This window comes from Podarcis bocagei (genome assembly GCF_964188305.1).
Source record: "Podarcis bocagei genome assembly, chromosome: 9".
Lineage (NCBI taxonomy): Eukaryota > Metazoa > Chordata > Lepidosauria > Squamata > Lacertidae > Podarcis > Podarcis bocagei.
Window position 1 is genome coordinate 61,854,364 of NC_138134.1, and position 25,024 is coordinate 61,879,387.

The following is a 25,024-nucleotide window of genomic DNA, read 5'->3' on the forward strand; positions in this document are numbered from 1 at the left end:
TCATTGGCTGTGCCATTTCATACTGCAGATTGGTTTTCACTTTTAATCTAATTGCTGCTTTTCCTGTATACCTGAAGGAGCGTCTCCACCCCCATCATTCAGCCCAGACACTGAGATCCAGCGTTGAGGGCCTTCTGGCGGTTCCCTCATTGCGAGAAGTGAGGTTACAGGGAACCAGACAGAGGGCCTTCTCAGTAGTGGCGCCCTCCCTGTGGAACGCCCTCCCTTCAGATGTGAAGGAAACAAGCAGCTATCCTATCTTTAAAAGACATCTGAAGGCAGCCCTGTTCAGGGAAGTTTTTAATATTTAATGCTGTACTGTTTTTAACACTTGATTGGGAGCCTCTCAGGGTGGCTGGCGAAACTCAGCCAGATGGGTAGGGTATAAATAATAAAATTATTATTATTATTATTATTATTATTATTATTATTATTATTATTATTTTGGCTGTGTGTTGTTCTGATATCCCAAACTCCCACCAGCATGGCTAATGATCAGGGATGATGGGAAATGCATCCAAGCAACATCTGGAGGCCACTGTGTCTACTGCCCCTGATTTGAATAAAATCAATAACGTGCATCAAATCATGCACATATCTACTAGGCAGTTAGCCCCTTTGAGTTCAGTTGGATTTACTCTAAGGTAAGTGACACACAGGATGATAGTCTAAGGCCACAATCCTACCCATAACTGGGAGTAAATATCATTGATCTCAATGGGGCTTACTTCTGAATAGACATGTACAATCAATGTGCATAGGTTTGCACCTGCTAGTCATGCAAACACTTGTCTGAAGCTCGACGGTACATCCCCCGCAAAAGTTTTCAGTCTCAGGGAGAAGTATGTTTGCTTTCTTGCTGAAGAGTTCAAGTCTGTCTTAGAAAAGGCAGTTATGCTTCTGCTGTCTAAAAATGGCATGCATTCAGTCACCCAACTGGGCCTTATTAAGATCAGTTCTTATTACGAACAAATGTATTATGCACAAGTAATCAGAAAACTGCCAATCTTCCATGAGCAACCTTTGAAAATCTTCACATGGTCACGCTGAAAGCTTCCTGGGAGGCAAGAAACCCTCTGAAAATGATGTTGGCAAATAGAGATAGGGTCAGCTCCTTTTTCTTAGACAAATTTGATAGCATTTATTAATAAGGCTGCTCTGCATGTCCTAGTGGTTAATGCCATTTTCATTATGGGTCTTTCAAGGCTTTTCTAGCAGGGGCTTTTGTTCTAAATTAAATCATAAATCACTGATTTGACAACCCTGAACTTTCAAAAAGTTATGCTGGAAATTTATCTTTCTATATCTATAGGGGATGTTAAACTGAGAGGTTAATGTGCATAATAACTGGCCATTGTGCTTCTTATAATGATGATGATGATGATGATAATAATATTAATAATAATAATAATAATAATAATAATAATAATAATAATAATAATAATAATTATTTATATCCCGCCCTCCCCAGCCGAAGCCAGGCTCAGGGCGGCTAACAACAATAAAACAGATAAAGATAAAAATAAAAAGATATAAATATCTTTAGTTTCCAAATATTTGTAATATTTATGGTATTATCTGTCATATATTCACATTTATGGGTGTTAAATTTCTCACTACTCCAGAGTGGCTTACAAGTAAAAAAATATAAATCAGATTAAAAACACTAACAATGGAACAAAATAGACATAGCAGGAACACACAGCAGAACTCAAGAACAAAATCCCATAGGCTTCTTCAGCTGTTAGGGTTTTCCCTCCATATACAACCAGTGGCAGATGGTGAGGTGGGGGCAGAAGGAAGCTGAAAGCTTCCACAGAGAAGTGGCAGCTTTGGATTGTGTGCAACTCTGCCATTCGACCTGTGCAACATCTGTCTGCTTGTGCAATGCAATTTCATTGTCTTCCCCAGCAGCCTGTGAACCCTCAAAATCTGCTCCAGGGGGTTGGGGGACCCTCTGAATAAGATTTTGGGGGCATACAAGCAGAAAGTCCCATTGAACAAGCAGAATGCTGCTCATTCAGTACTGGATACAACCCTGAGGAAGGGCATCACTTCCTCACTGGGATGTGCCATCTATGAAGGTAGCGGTGGGCGGAACAGCACCATTCTGCTGCTCCAGTCTTCATGAGAGGCACTCCATCCCTCTTACTTATCCCACACCTGACTGCACAGAGCCCTTAACCATAGTTTCTGGCAACATTGACGGCTATGCTACTAGATATATGCTGTCTATTAACTGTGGGACCTCTGTGGGATTATCCCAGTGCAAGTATCATAGAACTATAGAGATGAAAAGGATCTTGAGGGCTATCTTACCTGCCTGTCAAAGCAGCTTATCTAAATATGACAATTTAATAGATACAGGTGAAAGAAAAGGAAGAAGAACAACAGGTTCACAGGAAATGTGTTTCAAAATGTGTTTCAATTACAGCCTGGATACTTCACAGAGCTGCAAGACTGCCCATGAAAAATAACTTGACACGTTGAGATTTCTTTCCCTTATTTTTTTTCTGCAGCTAGTGCCTTCCTGCTCCTTCCTTCCTTCCTTCCTTCCTTCCTTCCTTCCTTTCTTTCTTTCTTTCCATTTTCTATTTTACATATACAGGCAAAATAAAAACAAACATAAAATCCCCTTTAATTTCCCTCCCCACCCCATTGTGAATCTTAATATAACAATTTCCCCCTCTGCATCTCCTTCATAACTCTATTCCTGTAAAGCCTTTATCATTCCATAGTTCAAATTTTTACTACAAGTTTTATGTTAATCCTACCAATCTGTGTCATTGTTTACAACAGTTTTTCAAATAGATTATAAGGCTTCCCCCATTCTTTATTAAAGTCTTCCTCTTCCTGCTCTTCTTTCAAATAGCTACATGAAGAGATGCAGACATAGAGTAAGTCAGATTCCACTTAGGCATTCTGTTGATGCAGCAGCTCTCTTAATGAGGAACCTGAGGAACACCTACCGGTTCTGCTATCTAGGACAAGTGTTAATATAAACCTGTTCATCTACTTTTACCAGCTGATTCACTTTGAAAATAAGGACTCCACCACTATAAAAGAACCAGATTTCTCATTGGCAATAATGCCCTAGAAATGCTAACTGTCACCCCATTTGCTAATGTCACTTAGCCGTCCCACACATATTTAAGAAAGCAAAGACAATGCACACAAGACAGTATATACATTAAGAAAAGAGTAAGTAACATACTCCATCCAAAGAGAGGACATACGCTCCATCCCAGCGAGTAGAGCCAGACAAAGGCAATGATGATGCACGAGCGTTTCTTTGAAGACCTTTTTATAGACTGCAGAGGCTTAGTAATCACACAGTAGCGATCAACTGAAATAGCTAATAAAGTCATCATTGAAGTTATTCCAAAGAGTGCCCCACAAAAAGCATAAAAGTTACAACCTAAAACAGAAAGAAGAGAGTGCAAGGTTTTCATTTTTGAAATGCGGGGAGGGAGAAGGTACAAAACAAAATAATCGTGCATATCTTTTCACAGACTGACATGGTTGCTTATATACTATGATGGTACTGGGGTGGGGACACTGTACTGCCTGGTTCACCTTTCACAGGCGGTTTCATTAAAAAGAAGCAGAAGGGAGGAGGAACTGACTTTAGTGACAAAAAGACAGATATGCTCAGTAACTCTTAAAACAGGGTCAGTTTGTCTATAGCAGCAAATAGATTTCAACAACTTTCTCATGCCACAAAGACAAGTTCCATGAAATAGGGAGAGGTTCATGTGCAAAACAGCATTGGAAAAGTACCTATGTCTCCGAGTATCCATTCTGTGTGCATGCTGTTGAGAAAGCAGATTGGAGCTTGAGTTGCAGACATCAGAAAATCACTTGCCGCTAAATTCATTATGAAATAGTTTGCCGGTGTCCTCAGCCGCTTGTTGCTTAATAAGCATCATCATGGTGCCCCCAAAAAGGTGAAAGAAAGCAAAAGAGTGAGTTTATCTTTAATTATAATTCAGTTTATAAAATAAAATAAACCACATTTATTTAGTTTTGCTAAATAAACCCTGTCACCATACTCAAGACTCATTGGATGGGTCCCTTACAGCAACTTCCCCACACTCACAAATGTCAAGGACTCCAAAATTAGATAGGACCTCTTCAACAACAACCCAGCCAGGGTTGTTGAGCTAACCATACCAGGGAGCTTATCAGCCTAAAAAAGGTTCAGCTGGATTTTCCTCTCCACATGGACAATATTTTCCTACAGTTACCTTATTAGAAGAGAGCTTAATCCACTTGGAGCTATCCAAGGTCCTACTTTGGTTTCAACTTGATCATTGTTTGAAGTGAGCTTCTGACTCACTTGACTTTGCCTGTTTTGACTCCACATGCCTCAACTTTCTAGGACATTCATTCATTTATACAGGTATTCTTATATGACCCCTCACTCGAACCATGTACAATATACTTGCTTACCTTCACAGCCTTAAGCATCCACAGAACAGGACACTGCGGATGCTTCAAACATAGTATCACCTTGGCAATCATAGTACTAAAATGTTGTAACAGCAACTTATTCCATATTTTTATTTCAAACTCAAAGCACCATCAAGGTAGTTTTATACTGGATTCAGCTTAGCAGAATTTTACATATTTATCTATCTTGGGTGGGAAATGCTTCTCCCTCCACATATAATGCTTGGGAAATGCTTCTCCCTCCACATATAAAGGTATGTGTGTGACTGGATCATTTCTGCTAACATGGAGATAATACAAGTTGCTTTTCATTGCTTTGATCTCTCTATGCATGAAGAAATGAATGGAAATTGAACCTTTGCCTGAATGTCTGTATGTAATGTATACTTACAAAGAAATTGGGGAGGGGGGCATCAACCTGAGTATGTTGTAGGCATGTGTGAATCTACTTTTTGAATCGGAAACATTAGTGCAAAATCGGTAGGTTAAACTATCCCTTGGCGCAACTGTTAAAACCATCCACCATTTATTTGCCATGGGTGCTACTGGTGCATCATTTCACATTAGTATTCCTATGGATCAACTTATGCTCTCATTCACTAAAAAGATAGGAATACTGTCCCCTGGTGGAAAAATTGTCCCTGACTTTCTGAATCCTACCTGCATAGAAAATCACAATACAAGAAAATTTACCAAATAAATTGTTTTTATAGACCTGCTCTACAACATTGCATTGCTTTCATACCACATTACATCTTCTCAGCAGGCAGCCTGGGTAGCTCCTGAGCCACATCTTTACAGATGCTGGCATGATATACTACTCTTTGATGTTGTGCTTGTTTTTGACAGACCCTGCAGCGTTAGCAGGCAAAGACAAAACAGAAGGAATAAGAAGGAAAGAGAATAAATTATGAACTCTAGTACTGCTTCTTTAGGTCACTAGGTCAAATCTTTCCTTGTTTAAGCATGACCAAAAGTCATTACTATCTGACTGCTGCTCAGTGATCCATGTGGCATTACTCAGCAGTTTCAGTTCACCTAGAACTCAAAGCCACAGCTGTCAACGTCCACAGAAAGTTCATCAGAATATCAGGGCACAGCGCCTGAACTCCCTTATATCTGGAAGGCAACCTAGTCATAAACAAATTAATGTTCAGAAGGTACATTTGCCCCCATTGCTACTACTTTTGGAACTCAAATTCTAAAATATCCCAAGCTCAAGTCGTCTCTCTCCCACTTAAATAGATATATTTTGCAAATGTGTGATTTGCTGGGAGGAAATGTTGATGAGATTTAAAAGAACGGCACACATGACATGCAGAACAAGGCTGTTGTGCAAAAGAACATCCCATCACCGGCTCAAAATATTGTGACAATTTTAGAACCTAGGAGGTATCACCCTCAATTTCTAGTGATATTTTCACAACAGTCTATCACTGTTTTTATGGTAGCCTTTCATAAAGATTATATGTGACACTGTGATGTGACACCAGTAAGATGTTAAAACAAAACATGCTTTTATTTTCAGTGCCTGAGCTCAGAGCAATGTTAAAAGATAATGAGCAACTTGTTTCAGCAATAGAAAAACCATTACCTGGACAAAACAAATCAGGGCAAATTCTGACCTCCTATATGGAATCAGAGAAAATGTTTTTAAAATAAGTCATTTCAATCTCTCACAACAGAAAGTCTCAAAACTGAAATTCTTATACGAGTGGTTAACTTGGCCACTGTATTTCTGTTTACCATTGTATATTATTGAGGTAACAAAAACATAATAGAAAGTTGGAATGTGAATTTCATCAAGCATTCCACTACGATATACACAGTCTAAAAATCTTATTCACAATTATATGTGCAAATACCTACTTGTGTTGGCAGTATTAATGCTAGAACAGATAGGGCTTGCCAGTATTTTGGTATTTTATTTATTTATTTATTTATTTATTTATTTATTTATTTTCAAGCACATCCTTTTCACATAGAAGTTGCAATCCTGTGTATGTTTCTTCTCTAGTATAATGGTGCTTTTCAGAGTGCCTGTTGAAATTCTGCACATCTCCCATTCCTGCCTAGTCATACCTCTCTCATATTCACTTTGTTGCTTTCTGGTGCCTGTTGGTTATATTTCCAAGCAGGCTTTTGAACCAGCCTCTTGTTTTCTCACCATCCCTTTGAATACAGCACCACTGTTTCATTCATCAAACAGTAGTAAGCAGGGATATATCCTGAGATATACCCTGATCCTGAATGTTCAACTTGCAGGTAGGTATAAGAGCCGTATCTCCCTGCATGTGGAGGTGAGACGAGAGACACATGGATACCTCAACAGCCCTTCAGGTTGTTGATTTCCCCCTTTCATTTAAAAAGTACAAAAAAAACCCCTATTCAAACTTATCCCCGGCCTGAGAAAACCATACCTGTAAAATGCATAGAGAACAAGGAGATTTCCTGTGATTCCAATGGAACCAATGACAAGAACACAGGAGCCTACAGTGTAAAGAACACGATCAGGAACATCTACTTTTATTCGGTGCTGAGTTCCCATATTCTGTGTCTGAAAGCAGGAGGGGGGAGGGAACAGAAGAGGAAACAAAATGTCACCCCAATCTATGTGTTTTCATTGAAATGATTAAAACATGCCATGCAACATTACTTACCCACAGATAACTGCAGTATTTTAGTCAATCAAATATTTATAGCTTTAAAAAAAAACCATGGAAAGGAGAGTTTACAACAGAAAAGCTGACAAATGTTATTCTCATATAAGCACACTTCATTAATCCCTTGGAATGGATATGTAACAATGGGTGCTGGTCTGGACTTTTTACATGGTTAATTTCTATGGATTATGGTATCAGTGCAGCTGTTGGGAGTTTATTATGAAATACAGTTAAGTCCAGTCAAAGGCGACAATGGGGTGTGGCGCTCATCTTGCTTTTCAGGCTGAGGGAGCCAGTGTTAGTCCACAGACAGATTTTCTGGGTCATGTGGCCAGCATGACTAAATCAATACTAGCACACGGAGGACCATGGAGAGCGCCAGAGCACACAGAAACGCCACTGACCTTCCCTCTGCCGTGGTACCTATTTATCTACAGTACTTCCACTGGTATGCTTTTGAACTGCTAGGTTGGCAGAAGCTGGGACAGAGCAATGGAAGCTCACGCGGACTCGAACTGCCAACCTTCTGAGGCTCAGTGGTTTAGACCACAGCGCTACCGGTATCCCTACTGTCAACTTACAAAGTCATGTAAAGCCAAAAAACATTGTGTTCAATAGCAGGTGGGATTGCCAAACTTTTCCCCACTCCGATCACCCACCCCCTTTCCCCTTTTTGCCAAGCACATAAAGCTAAATGCACACAAGTTAAATGTGTCTAAGTGCAACAACATCCATGGCAAGACGTATCCCAAATCAAATAACTGTGTGGGGGGGGGTCTCCTTATTTAGACATTATTTTCCATATGCAATGGCATATGGCAGCTTTCTCCAGCCTGATGCCCTCCAGATGCCTGGACCCCCCACCAGCTCCATCCAACATGGCCAGTGATCAGGGTTGATGGGAAGACACCAGGTATCGGAGACACCAGACTGGTACATGGGAGGAGAGGTGTGGAAATGGGTCAGGAGGAAGCTTGCAACCCATCTTTCTGGAGAGCATCTTGCGTACCTAGCTACACAGAGTGAATAAGACCAAACTAACCTGTTATTTGGTGAACATATCAGAGGTAAGATAAAAAGTGATGACACCCACTGTCTCAAATAAAAGAAAATACTGTAATAAGTGAAGTATTCCACAAATATATGAAAATTATGCGTAATTAATCAGCAGGGAACTAAAAACTGGTGCAAACTCTTTGTTGTTTTTTTAGCTGTAGTAGAACCTGAACGTATTTACATCGTTGAACCCAAATTGGGGGGGGGATAAATAATGATGTGGAATAAGCACAGGACTAGCTAACTAAATAATGATATTGTAGTGTACTTGCTAGCTTCAAACAGAATACAGACCACACAAAAACCCAGTATCTGGATAAAGCTATGTTTGAATAATATAGTTTTATGGCTCATCTGGACTTCTGTAGTCAGAGCTCTTAATGGGCTGGAAAAGACAGCAAGACAGTCTACTCATTTCCAGAATTCTACTCTGTTGGAATTCCCTGCCTATTGCAAAGATGAAAAGCTCGGTAGAGAAATGAGGTAAGAACTCTGGTGTGCCTCTACCATGCCATAATGACCACTCCGTCTCTGTAACTGTTAATGTTGGTGACAAAACCTTTTATTTCTATTCTCTGACCTAAAGGCTGGAATAGTTATAGTTGTTTTGCCAAAGAATTAGGCACATTAACTTATTTCAACTTACTTTGCAATTCACATTCCTATGCTTACTTTTCCCCATGGAAGCTGAACTAGTTAAGGTGTGCCAAACTGGATACTAAACCCTTCTTGGTCGAACCAGAACCAAATTAAGACAACTTTAGGATAACTATGGCCAAGTTATGGAACAGATGGCCAAGCACGCAAAAGGAAGGGAGATAGTAGTAATGGGGGACTTCAATTACCCGGATATTTGTTGGATGTCAAGCTCAGCCAAGAGCATAAGGTCAAACAGATTCCTCACTGGCCTTGCAGACAACTTCATTGTCCAGAAAGTGGGAGAAGCAACAAGAGGAACAGCCATTTTAGATCTGGTCCTAACCAATGTTGATGATCTGGTTAGTGGGGTAGAAGTGGAAGGATCATTAGTGGAAGAGTGATCATGCTCTTCTGAAGTTTACTATACAGCGGAAAGGAGCAGCCAAGCATACTAGGACTCAATTTCTTGACTTTAAGAAAGCCGACTTCATAAAACTTAGGGAAGTGCTGGGTGAGATCCCATGGACAGTAATACTAAAAGGAAAGGGAGTTCATGATGGCTGGGAGTTTGTTAAGAGGGAGATACTAAAAGCACAACGTCAGGCAATACCAATGAGACGGAAACATGGAAGGTGCCTAAAGAAGCCAGGGTGGCTATCTAAAGAACTTTTAACTGAGTTAAGATTAAAAAAGGATGTGTACAAAAAATGGAAAAGGGGGGAAACCAACAAAGAGGAATTCAAACAAATAGCCAGCACGTGTAGACACAAAGTCAGAAAAGCTAAAGCACAGAATGAACTCAGGCTTGCTAGAGAGGTTAAAAGCAACAAAAAAGGCTTCTATGGGTATGTTCGTAGCAAAAGGAAGAACAAAGAAACAGTGGGGTCACTCAGAGGAGAAGATGGTGAAATGCAAACAGGGGACACAGAAAGGGCTGAACTCCTCAATGCCTTCTTTGCCTCAGTCTTCTCCGATAAGGCAAACAATGCCCGACCTGAAGAATTTGGAGCAAATGATTCAACAAAGGAAACACAGCCCAGAATAACTAAGGAGATAGTACAAGAATACTTGGCCAGTTTAGATGTATTCAAGTCTCCAGGGCCAGATGAACTGCATCCAAGAGTATTAAAAGAACTGGCAGATGTGATCTCAGAACCACTGGCAGTCATCTTTGAGAATTCCTGGAGAACAGGCGAAGTCCCGGCAGACTGGAGGAGGGCAAATGTTGTCCCTATTTTCAAAAAGGGGAAAAGAGAGGACCCAAATAATTACCGCCCAGTCAGTCTGACATCAATACCAGGGAAGATTCTGGAGCAGATCATTAAGTGAACAGTCTGTGCGCACCTAGAAAGGAATGCTGTGATCACCAATAGTCAGCATGGATTTCTGAAAAATAAGTCATGTCAGACTAACCTGATCTCGTTTTTTGACAGAATTACAAGCCTGGTAGATGAAGGGAACGCAGTGGATGTAGCCTACCTTGATTTCAGCAAGGCATTTGACAAGGTGCCCCATGATATTCTTGTAAAGAAGCTGGTAAAATGCGGTCTTGACTATGCTACCACTCAGTGGATTTGTAACTGGCTGACTGACCGAACCCAAAGAGTGCTCATCAATGGTTCCTCTTCATCCTGGAGAAGAGTGACTAGTGGGGTGCCACAGGGTTCTGTCTTGGGCCCGGTCTTATTCAACATCTTTATCAACGACTTGGATGAGGGACTCAAAGGCATCCTGATCAAATTTGCAGATGACACCAAACTGGGAGGGGTGGCTAACACCCCAGAGGACAGGATCACACTTCAAAACGACCTTGACAGATTAGAGAACTGGGCCAAAACAAACAAGATGAATTTTAACACGGAGAAATGTAAAGTATTGCACTTGGGCAAAAAAAATGAGAGGCACAAATACAAGATGGGGGACACCTGGCTTGAGAGCAGTACATACGTGGCAGCTAAAAAAGCCAATGCAATTCTGGGCTGCATCAATAGGAGTATAGCATCTAGATCAAGGGAAGTAATAGTGCCACTGTATTCTGCTCTGGTCAGACCACACCTGGGGTACTGTGTCCAGTTCTGGGCACCACAATTCAAGAAGGACACTGACAAACTGGAACGTGTCCAGAGGAGGGCAACCAAAATGGTCAAAGGCCTGGAAACGATGCCTTATGAGGAACGGCTAAGGGAGCTGGGCATGTTTAGCCTGGAGAAGAGGAGGTTAAGGGGTGATATGATAGCCATGTTCAAATATATAAAAGGATGTCACATAGAGGAGGGAGAAAGGTTGTTTTCTGCTGCTCCAGAGAAGCGGACACGGAGCAATGGAGCCAAACTACAAGAAAGAAGATTCCACCTAAACATTAGGAAGAACTTCCTGACAGTAAGAGCTGTTCGACAGTGGAATTTGCTGCCAAGGAGTGTGGTGGAGTCTCCTACTTTGGAGGTCTTTAAGCAGAGGCTTGACAACCATATGTCAGGAGTGCTCTGATGGTGTTTCCTGCTTGGCAGGGGGTTGGACTCGATGGCCCTTGTGGTCTCTTCCAACTCTATGATTCTATGATTCTATGAACTATGCAGCCCATGCTCATGCAGCCAATTGTACCATCTCTTTTAAAAAAATAATCACACACGCCTGAGGAGTCTGTATCTTCCTTTCTATAAGCACCTAGAGCACTGCACAAAAATGCTGGTGGTAAGAGTTGAGGAATCCATGTATTTTCCCATTCAGAGCTGCCTGAAATATGAAGCTTAAAGGGGTGTGGGAGCCAAAATATAATACAGAGGTGCTAAAACCTCTACTTTATGTCACAATCGCTGTAATGCACTCATGGCTAAAAACCTTTTGTCAGTGGACTGCTTGCATGCCAGAAAGCTTTACATACTCTAATTTGTCAAAGAATGATTTAAAAGAAGAAGAAGAGGAAGACTAGATTGCTGGCTGCTACATCAATCAAAACATCATGTAAAAACATTTAGATGGAATTGCCACCTTCAAGTTTCAATAACACAAATGGAAAACTCCTCAGTCATATAATATATATAAAATCTCAGCGGAGAACACCTTTTTGTGGCAAATTGCTATTCTTTTCCTCAGGGTCTCTTTCTAGCAAGCAAAGCTGTTGCAGGGAGAGAACAGGGAGTTTCAGAGTGACCAGTGGAATGGCAGATATAGGAAGCAAAACAACCACTTCCAAGATGCGTTTCTCACAGAGACATAAAACATAAAGGCCATACTGGAATAGCTCAGTTGGTAGAGCACGAGATTCTTAATCTCAGGGTCATGGATTCGAGCCCCATGTTGGGCAAAAAAAATTATGCATTGCAGGAGGTTGGACTAGATGACCCTTGTGTTCCCTTCCAATTCTATGAATCTATGATATCTCAAGGATAAAAGCATGGAACAGAGTGAGTTGACAAGTGGCTGAGAAGGAGAGGGTTAAATCACAGCATTCTCTTGCTATCTCTCCCTGTTTGCAAAGATTCATAGAATTTGGTCCATGTGGCTATAATAATATAGGGGGGTATTGTTTTTTGAGGCAATTGGTTCTTGTTTATTTTAACAAAACTGAAAAACGCTAACTTTTAAAGACCACCATGAAAAAGCTATGGTTGGCAATTTATGTCAGATGTAAGTGATAAAAACCAAGGAGCATTTATCCCCAATACATATATTTACAAGATACCCTGGTTCAAGAATTTATTTTATTGGAATGCAACAGTAGCTGCCTAATCCAGTATCACGAATGCACAAATCGGGTTGCTATATTTCAAAAAGTAAAAACCAGGACACCCTGAAAGCTGTTGAAGACGCAAAGAAAAGGCACTTCTGGTAAAAGCCCTACACATACATATTTCTGCCAGAACATGCTGGGAATTTAGTGATGTGTGCTGTTGTTTCATAGCAAGATCAGCACAGATGCACAGGCACACACTTCCCATACCCATATAACTTTAAAAGAGTAGTGCAAGAGAGCAACGGAAATAGAAGAATCAAACATTCTGCTACCATACGACTTCAGTAGTGGATTGCAGAGATCAGGAGTTACTACAGCATTACTTGCTTGTGGAAACAACTCAGAGGCCATGAAAGAAGGAAGGTTAACAACAGGAAGATTTAAATGAACTATTGGAAAGACTATTCAAGGCAGCAGAGACATGAGATGATCAGAGCCCCCCCAAACTTGAAGCATGGGAAGTCCCAACAAAAAATTATAATTTAGGCAGAATATTTGATATGTATTTTTATAATTTGGAACATTCAATGTGACTTGATTGGATTGTTAAAATGGGAAACTTAATAAAAATGATTTAAAAAAGCAGTTACTACAGCATTACTATAGTAACTCATTTTACCACACAAACACGCCCACAGACTATTATAGTGCTTTTAAGCAGAAACATTTCTTATTGCTGTGGCTCTTAATAATGCAACAAACAAGCAACACCCTTTGTTTTATAGCTCTAGGTTTTTAATGTATAAAACATTAGTTAAGACTGTAAGGAGAGCCCTGAATCAACCCAAAGGTCCATCTACTTAGCAGCGTCTTCTCAGAGCATCCAATCAGACGCCCATGAAAAGCCCAGAAGCAGGACCTGAATGCAAAATTCATTGAGACCAGTAGTCATTAATAGCCTTATCCTTCATAATTTGTCTAATCCTATACTAAGCCATCCAGGTTGGTGACTATCATTTCTCCAGAAACAATCACCTGATGCCTACATTATGGGCTTTTTGGTGTCAGGTGAAGACTTTCTTTTGTACTCTTCTAGTCATTTTAATTATATGATTTAGTGCAGTAAGCTATGGGCACTAAATTACTTCCCAGTTTTTATCCTGATATTGTGCTGGTCTGTTTTTATGCCTTTTGTGCTGTTTTTGTATGCTATTCTGATGCTTGGGTTGCATTTTTATATTTTTTGATTTTTTGCAAACTACCCCAAGAGTGTGGTTGATGGAAATGCAGTGAAATAAAATAAATTCTTTTTAAAAATTATTTTCTTTCAGCTGCCTCGGACTTGGGAAAGGAGGGAACAAAACAACAACCATAACAATAAAAGGTTCAGTGAGTTAATTGGTAAATTTCAATTACCAACCTATTCAATGAGAATAATGATGCTGCACAAGATCATACAGAGACAATGGCTGCAAAGCATTATCTCTATTTTGAGACAAGCAAACTGATATAACTGTAATTAACAAATGATACCAATTAATACTGCATTTCAACTTAGCAGGGCACGAACAGAGCAGCTCAATTTATACAACCAACATCACCCAGCAGTAACCCCAGGATCCCTCAGATATTGACGCTCATGAATCAATGTGTGAGGTTCTTTCTGAATTCAGCTGTTTTGTATTTAATAGAACATGACAGCTATAAATGTGGTTCGCATCAAAGCATCACGGTGCACAGACCTGATCAATACAAATAAAAGAAGGCACCTACTGATGTTATTGTTTTCCTGTTTGTTGAGTTCTTCCTCTTTAACACACTTTTTTATTTAGGAACTCAGGAAAGGGGTTACACACACACACACACTTTAGGTACTGCAACAAAATGTTGTCATGCATATACTTTGAGTGCCCTTGTTCAGGGCTCTAAGACACTGTTCAGGGGAAGATCTTGCAAGGGGCTTGATGCAGAGAAGAAAGGATGCAGCACTCCAACACGATCAGTTCTTCTGAAAATGGACCCTAGGGTTCCCTAGCCCTGTTATCAATGTGCAACCCATTATCAGCACTGTATCTGTTTAGTGGAAGGATGGGACATATCTTTTCTAAATACACTTTCTAAATAAACAAGAAACTGAAGGACCATCTAACCAACGCTGTTCCCCTTTCCCCCACTTGCACAGCTTCCTCCCAATTTTCCAAGCTCAGGAGCTGTCCTTGCACAGCAACTGAATTCACGGAACAGGAACATATGACTCATATGAAACACCAAACAGCCCCACTTGATGCACTAAATCATTATCATCATCATCATGTCAGAATGATGATTTAAAACGGCCATCAAAATCCCAATTCTCACTTTAAAAAAATACCACTTCTGGAGCCCCACAAATGCAGGTTACTGCACATGTGACAGTAAAGTGATTTCTTTTATTACCTTATTTCTGACGGCTTGTCAAAGTGTATTGTTTTTACCACTCTTCAGATCAGAGATAATTTAGAATTGTTTTTTGTTTTTGTTTTTGAAATTTAGGGTAAACATTTCAGAGTAAAACTGGGGCAACCCAGTCAGATGGGCGGAGTACAAATAATACATTTTTATTATAATCCAATGAGAACTTTGCTGATAAATTTCCAGAAACTAAGCTGCATATTCAATTAAACACCTTAGAAGCATGTGAGTTTTGAAGCTTGGTTTCTTGCAATGTGCTAATTTACATGTCTTAAGACTAACATATTCAGTAATGAATAATGAGCTTTTACGGAAAAACCTTCTATGTCTTCCACATCCAATATGGCCTACTGGGCATTTTCAGGACAAAGATCCTCTCCCATTGTTTCACGAGAGCTGGATGTTTGCATCAGTAGGCCTGTTTTCCATGATGAAGGAGTAGACAAGGAGAGGAAAGGAGGGAGAGAATGATATTGCTACAATGGGAATAACCTTTTAAAAAACAGAACAATCATGTGCTCAGTGATGAAGCAGACAATACTTTGGAGGGAAGAGGGTTCATGAAGCCAACGCTCTGTATTAAATCAGTTTCAAATTTAACAACAATTTATGAGGAACAACTGGACCATAATGGATCACTAGGGGATGCAGGACTAGAACTTTTCCCTCTCACTTATAGTGGGCTACAGTAGGGAACTGCAGTCTGCAGGACAGCTTCTCCAGAAAATTCCAAAGAGATCAGAAGCCTGCTGTACAGTATCATAGAGCAGGGCTTTGATGTGGCTGCATCTGTTTTTCCCTTTTATAACATTTCACGTGCCTGAGCAACTTATGGCTACACTGTTGGCCCTTCATTCTACCGGCCGAATGCTAGGGCTGAATCAAAACATTGTGCCACAGAAGCACAGCCCAAATGCCCCCAGTCTAGTAGACCAACATTTTTAAAAATAAAGAATCATAGAATTGTAAATTTGGAAGGGACCATGAAGACCATTTAGCCCAGCCCCCTGCAATGCAAGAATCTTTGCCCAACATGGGGTTCAAACCCACAACCCTGAGATTATGAGTACCAACTGAGCTATTCAAGCATTTGATGTACCATTCAGACACCATTTCCTGCCTTCTGTGATCTTCTTCCAATTCTCATGGTGCCACCCAAATTAATCACTTCAGCCAGCTTCATGTTAGGGTCAGCTCTGCCAAAAGCTGATTATGCTTAAGTTTGAATGGCATTATTTCACTAAATGGCAGCAATCAAAGAAAAACACCCAACACTTAATATTTTCACCATCTTTGAAGAATATTTAACATTTTCTGGCATACATTAGTGCATTTAAGTTACTTAACATCTACTGAAGATTAATTGTAGCAGAAGGTATGTTTATAGTTTGTGCATCAGATGATGACCTTAATAATATAGAAGTACTTTGTGGAAGTGCTATCTAGAGCCAACAATAAATTTCGCTTATGAGTTTCCATGGCATTTGGAAAGGTCTGCCATTTAAACATTTATTGTCCAAATCCTGTCAATCAGATATCCAACAGAACTTGAGTATTCATGAATTTTTATGAGCATGAAGCTAAAATATATTGAGTTCAGCAAAATGAACTCTAACAGGGTCAGTTGTTTTTCACCTGTTTGTCCTTCAAAGCATGGTCTAGGTATACAGAGTTAACATTAAGACTTGACAAAGTTCACACATACAGCATTTCTTTTCAGATTTAGAATATACTGAAATCTAAGCTCATGAAGTAGATCACGAATAGAAAGTAGAAGTACCGTATTTTTCTATGTATAAGACGATATTTTCCCCTTAAAAATAGTAGGCAAAAATTGTGGGTCATCTTATACACGGATAGCAGAGGAGCGACGGGTGATTGGTGGCAGCAGCCAGAAGACTGGCAGTGGCAATTGGGCGTGTGATTAGTCACTGCGATAAGGGCTGCTGACAATTGGCTGCGGCAATTGGGTGTGCGATTTATGGCAGTGGCGAGGCGTGCATGCAATCAGCTGTGGTTGCGTTGAATGGGCAGGTGGGGTTTTGGCGGCGATCGTTTGTATGATTGGTGGCTGTGGCGATGCGTGCGATTTGCATTGGCAGGCAGGCTGGGAATTCTCTGGGAAATCTCTCCCCCAAAAAAGCTCAAAAAAATTGTTGCGGTCCAAAAAAATAGGGGTTGTCTTATACATGGGGACGTGTTATACACATCAAAATACACTATTTTACTACTCAGCTATAAACATGCTTATCTAGAAGTAAGTTGCAAAGAGTGTATCTTAAATGTTCTGTCCAGAATGTTTAGTGTGAAGTTGCAATCGTAAGAATCTGATCCTACTGTTTAGAGTGCAAATTTAAATTTAAATTCAGGAACACTTGAACCAATGCAAAATAATAAGTGGTGGCATTTCATGCATGCAAATTCAACTGTGCTGATGTGGCTGCACCATACCCAGCCCTACTTGAGTCAAATGTAGGTCAAGAAGAAAGAAGCACAGGGGTTAAGCAGGCGAACAGTAACATAACCCCTCTTCTATCCCTGTCAACAGCTGGGGAGAGCTGGCTTGGTGCCTGATTTGGCTAGCCAAAGCCCTACAGGCAGCACGACAAAGCCCTTGAAGCCTGACTAAAGCCAATCAGAGATGAATAGGCGGTGGCAGATGGCTGTGACCCAGAGGCAGAGCTCCACAGAGATGGCAATAGTTTTCCAGGAAGCCCACCACCAAAGGAAATTTGGTAGCAGCAGCAGGTAATCAGCAGATCTGTGGAGGGTTCCCAGGCAGAAGACAACTTGTTCCAGAGCAACAAGAAACCATTCAAGCACCTTAAATTCATTCATGAATGGATCTCAGTACTCCAGCCTAATGCCAAGCACTTCTTTGCTATTCAGCACTTTCTCTGTAGGTCTACTGATATGTCTGGGAAGAAAGAACAGGTGAACAAGAGATCTTGACAAAAGGCAAAGTGATTGCTTGTAAAACTTATGTCATCTTGACTGCTGGTTCCTGGGTCTACAAATGATAGACAGGCTCTTCACAAAGGATTCCACCTGCTTATCTCTAAATTAGTTTTCATTCTCCTTGCAAGCACATGACTTCTTCAGTTCCGTGTCCAAGGCTGGTTGTGAGTTTAGAACGTGCCTTGAGATTGTCATTGTTATAGCTTGCTAGTTGCTCATTACACAAAAAATGACTCTTGGTCACAACATATTTATGAGCATAAACAAAAATACATTATAATAAAATTGTATTTACATAAGAACACATGCAATTCATAAATTGATAAATGGTATATAATCCTGTTACGTAGGCATATCAAAGGTCTCATGCAGCATGGAGCGTATCACAAGAAATGAGGATTTATTCTCTGTGATGGTTCTATTTGTAAACAGCAGGCAAAACAATTAGGGGAACAGGCCCACAATTGTGACAATCTCTTCCAAAAAAAGCATGGATTTGCAAACTACACTGCAAACCAGAAAATCTACTTCTCAGCCCCCAGCTTTTCCTATAATGCAATTACCACAGCATGTGAATAAAAATAACTCTGAATTCTAAACTGGAAATTGAAGGAAGAGGAAAGGGGAAAGGCGAGTGAAGGCAGAATTTTGCATGCTCATTGCAAATATTTGCAAGGCATCTATTTGAGAACATGATTTTCTTAACTTATAACTGTTCTCCCACTAAGGCCTCAAAAGGATTTTGGCTGTGATTTTATACTTGGTGAGCCTCACTGGATTTGGTGACTGGTGGTAATCATACATAAGATCAGGTTGTTTTATTATGCCAGTGTGCAGATGTTTGTGCATGTCCAAATTAAAGCTAGCACATACCCTTAGCCAGTGAGAATTTGGAGTTCCTTCTCTCTCTTTTTGCACCCAAACAAATTCTTATTCCATTTGACACCTTACTCGTGTTCATCTTGCTTTTCTTTACAGTGTTTTATGTGTGTAGTAGCTGTCTTTAAGGCCTCTTTAGCAGTCACTTCAAATCTTTGATTCACACATCCCTCATCTTCTTTGCACTTTCTCTGTAGTACAACTCAACTGAGTTAAGAAAGCAGCGTTTAAAGGCACTAGATTGCACTAAATATATGGCTTGTTACTTTATACAGCTGTTTAATGAGTGCTCTGGGTAAGAGGTATGACAAAACCATAGTGGATTGCCGAGAAGCGAGAGAGAATTGAGGGGGAGAGGCTGGAAATGAAATATAGCTGTCAAGAAAGAACATTTGAAAATGTCTTCTATGTTCAAAATGCAAAGGATCAATCAGGGGATAAAATAATGTTATGACAGGTGCAGAGATAGCCAGGAACACCTCCTACCCACTATGCATAATCATTTCTATGTTGTGAAGTCCCTACATTCTTCATTTACATTTGTAGTGTCTTAAACACATTCTGAAATCCACTTGGAAACTTTAGTTTATGCAAAAACGAGCATGTCCTGTAAATGGGCTGAGTATCTGTCAGTGTATTATGCTAGTACTCCAACATCTGCACTGACTCTCTGTCCTCCTCTGGGCAACATCCAGGGTATGAGTTTTAATCCCTAAAAGGATAAAGCTCAACCAGGACTGTCCCAAGATACCTTGGCACCTAAGGCGAACCACAAAATGGTACCCCCTTGCTCCCTGCACCAGGGAAGATGGAGTAAGTGAAGATCTACATCAGAAACAAGGTGGGGAATAAAGATCTGCATTGGGATCTGCTGTCATGTGGATCTTGATCCCTGAGGTGGTCATCTCACCTTGCCTCATGGGTGGGCTCAACACACCTTAGATCAGGGATATACAACTCATGGCCCTCCAGAAGTTGCTGGACTATAACTCCCATCATTCCTGACCACTGGTCACACTGCCTAGAGCTGATGGGAGTTGCAGCGCAGCAATGTTTTAAGGGCCACAAGTTCCCCACTTCTACTTTAAGGTTCCCCATCTGTGTCTTAGACACTGTCTCATCCTAAACACTTTGTTTCAAGATTTGCTGAGGGTAACCTTCTTGATGAGACTAATGTTAACTATTGTCAAGCACTACAGGAATGAGCGTGGACACAATGATTTGCTCAAGAAAGCCAACATCAAACCATCAGTTATGTTCGTTAACCACGGTTCATACTCATTAAGAAATCCAAAGCTTCAACTAACCGGTGTTCTCCTAAGTTTGGATATAATCACCAAGTTTGCACACAATACAAAACTGTCGTTTAGCAAAACAAAAATGAGCTACAAGGTGTTTCTAGCTCATATTCTTCGTTTTCCCCTAGTCCAGTGCAGCTACAAAGAAGTATGAAGCTTTTATTTCTCTTTCAGCATTATTCCTGAACCCTAAATTGTATTAACTAGTTTATCATAACTATGTTTAGTGAGAATAAGCTAGCTCACCATAGACTAACTGCAATTTTTCAAAGCCCAGACATCACAAGCTGCAGTTAATATAAAAAAAGAAGCACAAGTTCACTATAGCTTGTCCTTTTAATACTAACCATGGTTCAGCCTTACATACAAACAGCCATTGACAAATTCTAGCTTCTAGGGCAGAATTGGACACATTCAGACTCCTTGTACCTGCACTTGAGGAAGAAGTCAGAGACTGCAGGACTGACAAGAGTTTTATACATAGTGCTAATTCATGGTTTGAAACTACATACAAAATAGGCCATTGTGTTATGTGCAGAAATCCACACTATTTTTGGTTCTTGGCCAGTATCAACAACAGAAAAACTGCAACATAATTATTTAGAGCTTAAGAACTAAAAGTAATAAGCCTGCAGACATCAGAAAGTTTTTAATTTGATAATCAAAGAGTGGTTTATATTTCTGCTTCATTTGTATTTAGGTTTGGGAACTCTGCTATCTCTGGAGACAGAAGCAATCTTTGAAGCAAGTTTGCAGTTGCTTTCCTTTGAGCCTATATTTCCATTAGATCAAAGCTGGGAAAGAGTTAGATAAAGCTTTGTACTGGCCACTGTTTGTTTAATAATAAAATAGATTTTAAAAAAACTAAAGTGTTGCATGCAGGGTCATAGATACATGTCAAAGGAAGTGTTGTACAATACTGGGGGGGTAAGTTAAAGTGCTAAAATTTGATAGGACACTGGTTCAGGCACGGGGGTGACAATCTGAGGTGGGGGAGTACCTCATTGATACACCACATGAAAAAGGCCCCAGATCCAATCCCTGGAGTTTCCTCTTAGGGCTGGGAAAGACTTCTGTCTGAAACAGGAAGTCTGAGCAAGACAGTGTAGATACCAAATTTACCACTGGTCTGACTAATGATGTGACCAGGGTTTGATTTAACTCAGTCTAGCCCAACATAATTCCACAAGGTATATCTGGCTTAGTTTCTCGTAGTCCTGTCTGTAAATAACAATGTAGCCCGTAACATACCTAGAAGTTTTACTAACTTCAATGCATATGATTTATGTAAGGCAAATGGTTCAAATCTGAGCCAGTACAAGTGCCATAGCTCACTCCAAACAGCAGCATAGGAAGGGGGCGGTGAGGGCAGATTGCCCCTGGTGTCATCCCTGAGAGAGGGTGACAAAATCCCCCCTGGGTGGATCGCCGCACCACCCCCCTGGGCACCAATCGCTGTGCTGATCGCCCCCAAGGGGCACCCATCGCTATGCCGATCACCCCCCTGGGTGGGTGGCTTGCCCTGCCCTCCGGGTGCCAGAGCAGCTAGCTCCGCCACCGACTCCAAAGAACTGTAAGAACAGCAAATACAGTGGGATTTGCTGGCCATTGTCCAGTTGTTTCTCTTAACCTCCATTCAGAAATTGGAATAAACCCTAGCAGAAAAGCCTTCATTCATCCTGATCTACAACCCGGGTAAAGTAATATCATCCCTTTGCACTAATTCTATCAATGGGACAACATAAGCTTAAATCCAATTACTTTGGCTTAACTAATATAAACTACTCACTGCAAATTACAAGTTAAATTCAAAAGATCTCCTAAGCCATGGTTTAGGTTATGGCAAACAAGCAAAGAATTCCACTTAATAAAAAAAATGGTTTGATAACCAGATTTGTAAACAGACTAGAGTTAGAACAAAATACAGTTCTAAGTGTGTATGTTACATGAAACTATAGTTCACTCTCACACACAAATGATGAAGAGAGAAGAAATGTTGGAAACCCAAGACTTGGGCTTATTCATGATAATTAAACCATGGTTTCTTGGTGTTGCAGGAAAATACAGGCCCCTAAACTGAAGTTATTCTAGAAATGTGTCATTTCCCCATCTACATTCCTATCTGCCAAATATTATCAGCAAGGTTTGGGTCACAAACCAATCCATGTGACTATTCCCAAGGTTAATATAGCTGCTTCTTGTATGTGAACTTCAGGATAAAAATAGTAGAGGTCAGAAACCGAACCAAATAAACAGACAAGTACAAAAGGGGCAACATGTCTTTTGTACAAAAACTTTACAATAAGGGCATAATACTTTAAAGCAACATCTGCAAACATTCTTTGACTCAATATGCAGAATTTAGCCTTTCAACCATCCATAGCAGTGCACCAAGTGCTTAAAACCTTCTTTTTTCTTTTTCTTTTTGAAGTTCAATTAGGCAGCAAATACAGAAAGTTTGTCAAAACTCTGCTGGGTTGCCATACATGACTCATGGGTTGTGTTTAACTACATAGATCACAAGTTGTTCTTGACTATTGAGATTCATTCTGTAAGTCAATAAAAATCCTCCTGACTCTTTCATATTAAGGTAGATACAGAGTTCAATATAAGAAACTAAGGGCTAATGTTTGCATGAAAAACTTATTTCTGTGATACTATTAGAGAGAAGGTGCAACTCCGTCATCATAACTCTGTAGTGAAAGCACAGGAACTGGATACATAAATTTAAACAAGGCAATGAAGCATGTTAGACTAGGGCACACTGATTCTGCACAAGCGTAATGGCACAAACTACACAGTTGTATGGCATTGTAAAAATGTTATTCCAGTGCTGTAGGCAGATTGAGCTAGGAGACAAATATTTACCATTAGGATCAGATAACTGAGCAATGTCTGCTTATATTAATTAGTACTTAAGACACACATCTTATTGTTTTGTTCTTATTCAAACTTGTCAATAGTAAACTGTGACTGCATGAGCAATAGGATTTTTTTTTCCACTCTTGTTTTCCATTATATCTGAGTAAAAATGCCAAACAAAAAAAAATTCATCATACTGTAAAGTTGTAATGGCAAGTTGTTGACTACATGCTTTGAATTGCACTACTTAGCAGCCAACTCTTAATGGTGCCTAACAAGCATGTCTGGCTGGAGAATGACAGCTTTTCTAAGAATCTAGAGGGAGCCTAAGTATTTTAAGCACTGTCTGATTGTACTGCTGGCAGTTTTTGCACAGCTTTCCCTCACCTGTTGTCCTTAAATTTAACCAGGCTTATTACCAACATCCATTTGTGAACAGACCACAGTGATGCTTCTAAAAGTAGAATGTATTGTAGCTGATCAGTTTTTGCCATTTTTGTTTCACAGATAAAATCACAGCTCTCTTATTTAATTAAATGGCAAACTTCCCACCATGCTCATTCTGTCAGAACCACAATTCCAGCAGTCTTATCTTCTGATATGTAAAGATTTCATTTTCTATTATCTTTGAATGGAAGTAGAACCAAGACCAATTAATCATACTGGTAAGATTTAAGAGATTACCATCACCCAACCCTGGTATGCTTAAAGTTTTCCAAGGGACTGAATAATTTATTTTTTCTCATTAACAGCAACAACAGAAGATTTTTTAAGCTGTATTTTGCAACAAGATAAGATAACATGGACCAGCCCATCTACAGAAGTCTTGCGAGCAAACAATATTTTTAATGTTAAAAAGAGACGTATAATTTTGGAGTGTTATTGTATGAAGACATGCCAGTTAAACTATCAGGGGCTCCTTCATACACAAAAGCTTTTCATCCCCTCACCAGAGCTATAAGAACAGTCCACAAATGTATATGGGATACAGCTAGATTAAAACACCTTCTTACTTTGGTGCAGGAAGCTAGCAATGATTCTTATACTAGGACAGCAGCAACCAACAGCCTCAGTATGCCACCTGCCCAGGAAAGCCTCCACACAGGGCAATTTCCTTGGACAAGCATCTTTTTAGGATCACATACTAAAGGGGAGCTAGAGTTCAGTTCTCCGAACACTGCTCCTAATTAGCCAATCTGGCATCACTCAAGCACAAATAAATATATTAGCAGGTGTGGGGGAAGGCATGCAGTAGTACAAAACATGCAATCAAAGGAAATAAAATATTATATAATATCAGTGTATATTACTTCTTCAAGGCTTCCAGATCTCAAAGCACAATGCTGGTGATTCCTGTTGTAAATTATTACATATGTTGCTGTTCCACCAAACACCATGAAATGCATCATGTGTTGCAGTACCTTTTAGCACTCATAGGTGGCATGTATTCCCCCTCTCCTGAAATGATTCAAGTTCCAAATATTTTTAAGCTAAAGAAAAAGATTCAAGTCAGAACTGACAACCTTGCTATGGTTAACAAAGAAACCAATCTATCCCTAAACTGAGCATCCATATATCTTCAAACACAGGCAGAAGTGGTAAATGTAGTGTAACCTGTATATGGTCTCTTGTTATATTGCAGATTTCCCGGAATAGTGCAGACCAAAGATTCTGCACTGGAGGACACCCCCACCACAGGTGGAAATAGGTACCCTAGCCTCCACAGACATGTCAATATTCTGGAGCTAGTTTGGAAGTAACACGAAATATTTTGACCAAGGTCATACACCACCCGTGACAAACCTTATGTGCATTTTCTCTTATATAAGCAGAGAGTGATCTTGCTGGTCCATAGATCTCGCCAACTCAGTCCAAGCCTGTCTCCTAAACAGCCTTTAAACAAACAAAATCTTCAGGGGGAAACAGTACGAGTTTTGCTACCACAAGACATGGTGATGGCTGCTGATTTAGATAGATTTACAGGGGGAATTAGACATATTGATGGAGGGTGCCTATCAACCTCTATTAGCCATGATAAGTAAATGGAAGCTCCAACTTCAAAGGCAGTGTAGACAGGACAGTGTGGAGTTGTT

General features: G+C 40.1%; 1 protein-coding gene across 4 annotated transcripts in view; it reads right to left on the reverse strand.

The window, feature by feature from the left end:
- LOC308594968 (melanopsin) overlaps positions 1–25,024 on the reverse strand; it is a 46,896-nt gene that overhangs the window by 17,630 nt on the left and 4,242 nt on the right. For 3 of the 4 annotated variants that reach the window (XM_081208534.1, XM_081208536.1, XM_081208535.1), the window contains 3 exons: positions 6,873–7,009; positions 3,781–3,914; positions 3,215–3,418 (listed from right to left, as the gene is read on the reverse strand). In XM_081208534.1, coding sequence (XP_081064660.1) covers positions 3,215–3,418; positions 3,781–3,914; positions 6,873–7,009 — 475 coding nt within the window. The remainder of the gene's footprint in view (positions 1–3,214; positions 3,419–3,780; positions 3,915–6,872; positions 7,010–25,024) is intronic. The other variant, XM_081208537.1, reaches the window with a different exon arrangement.